Here is a 7,861-nt window from a genome sequence, read left to right as displayed (position 1 = left end):
ACTAATCTAAAGCACACAGATTGCAGTTGAAATGTGACTAAAGTCAGTGGCATTCCAAACATCTTATTGATATCATCCATGGCCTGCTTTGTGAAAACAGTAGTCTCAAACAGATCAGAATCTTTTGATTTTCCAGGTAGATCTTTCATTTTCTGCACTTGTTGTTGTTCCAAGTTATCATCACCGCTATCGTCTTCATCATCAGGAAGTATACAAAACCCGCCAAGATCTTGTTTCTTCTCTGGTACTTTGTCCTGCCTTCTAACTCTTCTGCTTCTTACGAAATCTATTGGCTTGCCAAACATGTTGTTGATATCATCCATGGCCTCCTTTAAGTTGATAGTTGGTTCAACTAAGCCATGGTGGCAAGCGTTTTCCACCTGCGGGTCCTCTGAAATGGTGGTCCCAACAATCCTACGAACCATCATTGTATCCTCTCTAAATCTTGGTCTAGATGAACCTTCACCATTAGGACTTTCACTCGGAACATCTTTCGGATTTAGAAACACAAAAGCATTTTCATGTGAAGCAGATGGGGAAGAATCTTCTCTCTTATTCTGAACTTCACTCTGCTCGAGGCAATCTTGATCATCATCAATGAAAATGTTCAAAGGTTCTCTACTTTGCTGCACCACACCTTTATCTTTTGATTTGCCTCCCTTTTCCAAGTTTTCATCAACAAACACCTGGAATCCATTGTTTGTATTGTTCTCCTTTTGTTGAGATTGGCGTGACCCTCTTCTAACCGGAGCCATCTCTAAAGGCTCTCGAAACATACTATTTATGGCACTCATGGCCTCTTTCATGTTTATAGTAGGATCCACCAGTCCATGGTGACAAGCATCTTCTGCTTCAGATTTTCCAACAATGGCAGTGCCTACAAACTTCCCCAATACTGTATCGTCGCTGCACATACTCCGTTCATCTGACACCCCTCCAGCAGTCACTTGATGCCTACTTCTAGTTCCATCATGCCGGGTTTCTCTAGGCCTATCTCCCATCCTGCATTCCTTTTCAATGTTCCTTTCTCCACTAATTCGAGAGACTCTACTCCTATCTGATACTTTTTTTGTGGTTCTCTTTTCCTGCCAATGCAGAACATTTTTTTAGGTTTACACTAGTTTTCTTAGCACACTACAACCTCAATATACCAAAAACACAGAAATGGAAAACTACCTGGTGTTTCCATTTCCTGTGTCTCTCCATGCGCTGCAGGAACTGCTCATATGCTTTCTCTAATTCTTCAATGGGATCAGCATGGCTGTTCAATAATGGTTATGAGGAGTTAACAGCAGTTCAAGTTGTACACGCCATTCAAACTAACCATCAGCATCAAAAGAAAACAGCTTGTTCAAAGAAAAAGTGAGAAATCCTAGTTCGATGAACTACGCATACATTCAACTATTCAAGTTGCTCCTAATATAAACTACACATTTCAGTAACAAATCGACCAAGCAACACATCAAATTATCAAGGTGGCTAAACTAGAAACGAATCCGGTAGTTTTCAATTCAGAAACTAACTACGAAAAATGCTCAAACACTTACTTCTGCACCCCCAAATGGTACATTTTCTCACCCTCCTCAAACCTCTTTTTCTTCTCATAGTAAAGAGCATACGCCTGGTAGAACATAGGGTGCTTCGTCCCGATCTGATTCGCCTCCATCGTCCTCAAAAGCTCTCTCGGATCCTCCACAAAATCCATCTACTCCACACAAACACACCAAAACCCCCAAAAATCAAATCTCACACTACACCTAATTACAATCACCAAATCAAATCAACACTTCTCATTACCCCTCAGTTTAACCAAACAGTAACTAATAAATGAAGCTAAATAGATTAGTTACCAGCTTCAACCAGACTCGGAGGTACCGGGCTTCGTTCCGGTAGCGCTCGTCGTACTGGAAGGTCTGGGCGCATTTCTGCAAGAACCGGGGGAGCTTTTCTTCTAGAACCTTCTGCGGGAGTGAGTCTTGAAGCTTCCGGATCCCTCTGCAGGTCACATTATAAAGCAGAATGTTAAGAGAAGACGGAGTTGGAGATGATGTGTGAAGAAGAGTTTGGGAGAGTACCTTAGCCAAGGGAGAAGAGGGTCTTTGCCGGAGTAGGATTTGATGTCGGAGATTAGGGATGAGAAGAGATCGTTGTTGGCCATCGCGGCGACGGCGGCGGCGGCGGTGGTGGTGGAGAAGTGGAGGGAGGTTTTGTTTAGGACTGAACTTGATTTTGAATTTGAATCAAGGAGCCTTTCACAAAGTGAGACCCATATAATACTTGGTGCGGTGGGCTCGGGTCTTGGGCTAATGGATGAGACATACCGCAAATGAAACAACCCTTGTCACCTGGTAAGTCCATGACTAATGGTCGAAGAGATTCATATTCAACCACTTTTAGATGTAAGTCTAATAACATGTAGAATTGATATAGATTCGTTCGCGTACGTCCCAGATACGTTTCGATACACGTCAAGTTGCGAATACACATATTATCTTATAGTATTCGTCATTCTGATCTAGTGACATATACCTGGATAATAAGGATGTGCATAATATATTTTGTACTTAAAAAAAGGGCAAAAAAAGGCGGAGCAACCAAGGGTTGGATCTTTGTAGCCTAAGAGAATTGACGATATAAGTGATTAGAAGTTAGGTTATTTCGGGCTGAACGTCATTCATGATTACGAACCCGAAACTGGTTTAGGTTTTAGAGAGATGAGTGTGGAGTTCGTGTCCACCATCGGTCATTACGAGTTAATTTTTTTTACTTTCAATAAAGATTTTTCATTCTAGAAAATAAACAGAAAAAATATACACTAGAAAACTTGCTTGTTAAAAAAGAAAAAACTTTGCTTGCAATTTGATCAAAGAGTCCAATGCTTCAACGCTGCAAAGCCCAAAGGGACAGTCGTGCCTAACTGCTCTCCCAATCAAAACCCACACCCCTTCTCTCTCCTCTCTATCGCACTCTCTCCCATGGCGGACTCTGAAACCCTAAACCCTAAAATCGACCCCGAAGACCAACCCTCCTCCAATGTCAACGACAACGGCCTCCACGAACCCGACCCGGAGGAGCCCGATGACGACGAATTCGAAGAAGACGAAGAAGACGACGACGAGGAGCCGCCGCCGTCGAAGGAGCAGCAGCTGCGTTCGGCGAGGGCGAAGACGGAGGGCCTGGTCCAGCGGATGATGAAAGAGCCCGTGGAGATAAGAGTGCACGACGTTTTGATCAAAGGGAACACGAAGACGAAGGAGTATCTGATCGAGGCGGAGCTGGAGGGGATTAAGAAGGCCACGACTATGCAGGAGCTTCTCGAAGCTTCGACCTTGGCCAATGCCAAGCTTAAAGAGCTTGAAATCTTCGATTCGGTTCGGATCACGCTCGATGCCGGCCCGCCGGAGCTGCCGGGGACCGCCAACGTCATCGTCGAGGTCGCCGAGACTGAGAGTGTGATTACTGGTGAAATGGGCTGTTATACTAAGCCAGCGGTATGATCTCTCTCTCTCTATAGAACTGTACCGGTTTTCGCTTTGCTGAAATTGATGAGATCAGGATTTGTTTCAGATATAAACACTATCGAGAATTGTGTTTTAGATGAGAAATTACGAGTTTTCGTGGTACATATTCGGTTAGAACGAGTGTTTAAGTGGGTCGAGTTTGCTGTAGGACTTTTATGAGAGTTGAAAATATGAATCATGTGTGTGCATACACTTGCATTGACTCTTTTGGTGTGAAAGGTTGGAAGAGATGGAGTATGTGCGAAATTTAATGGAATGATGTTCTATATATAGCTCACCCAGTTATCATCTCTGAAGGCTCTGTTGAGTTTGTAATATGAATGAAGTGACATGTTTACTATCTTTAGACAGGAGTACATTGTGTCACTTATGAAGATAGTATTGTTGTTGAAAATGGGGCACATGACTTCATTAGCATAACTAGGTTGTGTCGCTGCTTACTTCCAACCTGGGTGTCCTTTCCTTCTTTTCTTTATAGCGCTCTCTGCCTGTACATGCCTGTATTGTAGGGGTGCAAACTCTGGAGTCTATAGGTAGTTGTTTCACTTGTGTTGAATAATGCATCATAGAATAAGTGGTAAAGGGCTATAAATGGGAAACTATCTATGGTTTAGTGATTAATCACGCCTATAAGACTTACTCATGCAGTCCTACACAATATTTCTGCTTTTTTTCTTTATTTTTCTTGAAGATACATAAACATGCAATCGCATATGACTTATAAAGTTTCTACTGTTTATGTAGGCTAGATCATGGACACTTGAAAGTTCCCTCAAGCTTAAAAATATTTTTGGATATGGGGATTTGTGGGATTGTTCTGTGGCATATGGTCCCAACCAAACATCGGAACTAAGTACTGGAGTGGTTTTACCCCGATTCAAAGGTTTTGTAAATCCCTTGAAAGCGCGTGCATTCCTGCTTTCCCAAGATTGGCTGGAGTTCTCCTCTTATAAAGAGCGAATGGCTGGGCTCTCTCTTACCCTATTTTCAACAAGGCATCATGATATGGTATACAACCTTGGATGGCGTACACTTACAGATCAATCACAGATGGCCTCCAAGTCAATTAGAAGGCAGCTTGGCCATGGCTTACTTTCATCCTTGAAGTATACATTTACACTTGATAGGAGAAATTCACAATTGAGGCCAACTCGAGGCTATTCTTTTGTTTCTTCTACTCATGTTGGTGGCCTGGCCCCTGATAGTCGCAGTGTTCGTTTTTTGCGCCAGGTTAGTACACCCTTTTGTTTTGGTGTTCTGTTGGCTAGTGCATCTATCTGTTAGATCTAACATAGTTTCAAACTCGATCAGTTGTTTATATTCTGGTACATGGAATCCATATGGTAGTGAGATAAACAGGAAGGAAAAAATAATCTATGATCCTTGGATTAGGTTTAGATTCTTCTATCATCCTGGTTGATTCTGCAGTATTTTTACTTATTCGTTATGCTTTTTAACTTCCATCTCCTATTATTTGCAACAGGAGCTTGATTTTCGCTATGCAGTCCCATTGGGATTTTATAATGCTGCACTCAACTTTGGGGTCTCTGGGGGTGTGATCTTTCCTTGGGGGAATGGATTTTTGAACAAGCCTACATCTCTTCCAGAGCGATTCTTCTTAGGTGGTGATTTCTCTCCTCTTTGTACTCTTGGGGGCCCTTCAACAGTGTGGGGATTTAAAACAAGAGGAATAGGCCCTACTGAACCAAGAAGACATGTCAGAGATAATTCTAATGATGAGAATTCAGAATCCTCTGGATATGATTTTGTTGGAGGAGATCTTGCTGTTTCTGCATTTGCAGACATTTCATTTGACCTTCCATTGCGCTGGTTAAGAGAACGTGGAGTTCATGGACATGTTTTTGCGGGTACCGGGAATGTAGCAAAACTGTCGGAGAATGAGTTCAAAAAATTTTCCTTCCAGAGATTCATGGAGTCATTTCGAAGTTCAGTTGGAGCTGGGATTGTCATCCCCACAAAAATTTTTCGCCTCGAGGTTAGTTAGTTACCTGGTTATTTATACTATTTAGTTTTTTCCTTTTTTAAGTACAGTTTATTGCTTTGGTATTCTGGGGTTGACTGTATAATTGAGAAAAGAAAATCAGGGGACGGGTGCTAGGTAATCCAGAACTCATTAAATGGTCTATACTTGTACCCGCATGTTTACCCAAAATCACCATTTGGAACTTTGGTCTTCGAACAATTCAAAATTGATCCGCTTTGGTATTGGTTTGGCGAAACAGTATAATCGTATGAAACAGCAATAGTGGCTTGAATGTGTTATGCTATTTAGTATTACCTGGGTCTTATAATGGTCTGCCTGTGGGTTTTGTAAATTTTTTTTCTGCTCATATGCCTAGTTTCAATGTTTGGCAAAATCTGTTTCATCTTTACTTGGTGATAAATAGAGCATCCGTACATTTTATGATCTCAGAAATTTCATAAAACGGTCTTCAACTTTAATGAGCTTGTTTTATTTTATTTTTTATTTTTTTGCAGTGCAACTACTACTATATCCTGAAGCAATTTGAGCATGATGGCGGAAAGGCTGGCTTTCGGTTTAGCATCTCAGCTCCATCATCATCATAGATTCCTGGATTTGTTTTCCTTATGATGTTTGATGTACGATGACTTTGAGGTGACCTGGAAAGCATGCCATTTTGAATTTCTGGTGCTTGAGTTTTTTCCTTACGGGATGGACAACTCCACTCTATCGGTTATAATCTTAGCTTAGACATTGCTACATTTTCTTGTAATTTCAACCTTCGACTAAAATTTCAGGAAGCCTGATGCTTTGTGATGCACATATAGAGGAAAAATAACATGAGATTTCAAGTGCTGGAATACATATGGCTGCTTTTGTTCAAGTGTGAGTGTCACAAGGTTCTGGAAGATCATCATGCTTTATACTTAATCAGTATATTTTTTGGTCCTTTTTGGTTTGATTTATACTGATCATATTACCAGCATACCATCAAAGTCTTCTGCTGCCTTTAGTATTTGTTTTCGGTTTTGATGTCTCTAGTACGTTTCTGATAATAGGTTGCCATTTTAAGTCTCAAGCTGACCGTGATCCATTTCTTGTGGTGTTACTTGGGAGCAACTAGGGATTTTCATATGGAAGAATATGTCTTTCCCTGTTTAAGTTTGAAGGTCTCTTTCCCTGGATGTGTTGAAACAGTCATTTTAAAATGATGGGACCTATTTTGTCTTTTCTTTTTGGGTTAATTGTGATTCTGGGTTTAGGGAACACCTTTGCAACAAACTAGCAAGAATGGAGTTGCATCTTCTCTTTTGAAATTGGATTACATATTTCAGAAGTTACATCCACTAGAGTCTGAATTTAGATTTCACTAGAGACTCTAAACACGTTTGATCTATTAGAATTTAGAAGTGGTATGCTTCGTTTCACGTCTATCAGATTCACACGAGTCCTGTGATATGTGAATTTGTTTATGCAATCTGAGAAGTTGTTGGAGTTACTCTTATTTCTGACTTATTTGTAAATGGTGGTTGCAAAAATATGATGAATATAATCAACCTTTTCTGAAATCTCAATGCATTGCTTAGTCATTTCTCTTTGCTAATGATGGGTGTTATTGGTAAGACATAGCTTTCAAGGCCCTCAAAAATTGCCTGAAAAGGAGACTAAATATGCCTTGAGATTAAAATATTGTTTGCGTTGATGATTATTCCTTGTTATATTATAGTATTACGTGACACCAAACTTGCTAGATATATCAACATGCCCAAGTTGAAACCAAAAATTAAAAAATCAACACGCCCTAGCTCTCATAGCTAGCATTGCACTCATGAAAATTCTTGCATGTACCAAGGTACAAGTGAATCAAATATTTATTAGAAAATCTTAACCGTTGATATTTATACTTAACTTTTTATTTAAATATTAAATAATATGATAAATGTAATCCAACGGTCTATTCATCTTGGTTTAAGTGCACCTTAGTGCTTTGAATCCTCTCTATTGCACTCATGATCATTTTACTTATTTTCCTTCTTTACTGTAGGGGGCGAGGTTTATCTTTCTCATGTGATCTTGCTTAAAAGTAAGCTCTCATTAATGTAAGAGTAATGCTAGGTAAATCACCTTTTAGGGAACCACTTAGAGCCCACCTTAAGTGGCAGCTTATGTGACATTGCCACTTCATCAAAGCTAATTTCAACTCTTTTATATTTATATATTTTCTTAATTACAAAATTCATTTTTCTAATTTCACTTTTATGATTCTTTTAACCCTAATTCTTTTTTCTTCTTCTCTCTGATCTAACGTCTGCCGTCTTCATCTCCATTAGACCGATTTCTGTTCTCTCTCTCTCTC

At 40.1% G+C, this 7,861-nt stretch overlaps 2 protein-coding genes across 3 annotated transcripts in view; one reads left to right on the top strand and one right to left on the bottom strand.

Moving 5' to 3' along the window:
• The window catches only part of LOC101303465, a 2,338-nt gene extending 180 nt beyond the window's left edge, over positions 1-2,158 (bottom strand). The window contains exons 1-5 of the mRNA XM_004308903.1: positions 2,076-2,158; positions 1,851-1,995; positions 1,548-1,705; positions 1,177-1,261; positions 18-1,085 (exon numbers count right to left, since the gene is read on the bottom strand). Coding sequence (XP_004308951.1) covers positions 18-1,085; positions 1,177-1,261; positions 1,548-1,705; positions 1,851-1,995; positions 2,076-2,158 — 1,539 coding nt within the window. The remainder of the gene's footprint in view (positions 1-17; positions 1,086-1,176; positions 1,262-1,547; positions 1,706-1,850; positions 1,996-2,075) is intronic.
• A 757-nt stretch (positions 2,159-2,915) lies between these two features.
• Positions 2,916-6,719, top strand: LOC101305599 (sorting and assembly machinery component 50 homolog B-like). 2 transcript variants are annotated; one of them, XM_004307606.1, is made up of 4 exons: positions 2,916-3,491; positions 4,266-4,751; positions 5,005-5,517; positions 6,021-6,719. In XM_004307606.1, the coding sequence occupies exons 1-4, from the start codon at positions 2,976-2,978 to the stop codon at positions 6,108-6,110; spliced, it is 1,605 nt and encodes a 534-aa protein (XP_004307654.1). In that variant the 5' UTR covers positions 2,916-2,975; the 3' UTR covers positions 6,111-6,719. The 2 variants fall into 2 exon arrangements, with proteins under 2 accessions (XP_004307654.1, XP_004307655.1); XM_004307607.1 differs by lacking the exon at positions 6,021-6,719 and having other exon boundaries at positions 5,005-5,611.
• Positions 6,720-7,861: the final 1,142 nt, after the last annotated feature.

This window comes from Fragaria vesca, linkage group LG7 (assembly GCF_000184155.1).
Source record: "Fragaria vesca subsp. vesca linkage group LG7, FraVesHawaii_1.0, whole genome shotgun sequence".
Lineage (NCBI taxonomy): Eukaryota > Viridiplantae > Streptophyta > Magnoliopsida > Rosales > Rosaceae > Fragaria > Fragaria vesca.
Note: the sequence above shows the minus strand (reverse complement) of the source record. Positions and strands in the feature narration are given on the sequence as shown.

Excerpts from the sequence above, each read along its gene's own strand:
- LOC101305599 (XM_004307606.1), top strand. The coding sequence starts at position 2,976 with ATGGCGGACTCTGAAACCCTAAACCCTAAAATCGACCCCGAAGACCAA. Across the intron at positions 3,492-4,265 it reads GCTGTTATACTAAGCCAGCG|GCTAGATCATGGACACTTGA; the intron begins GTATGATCTCTC and ends CTGTTTATGTAG. Across the intron at positions 4,752-5,004 it reads GTGTTCGTTTTTTGCGCCAG|GAGCTTGATTTTCGCTATGC; the intron begins GTTAGTACACCC and ends TATTTGCAACAG.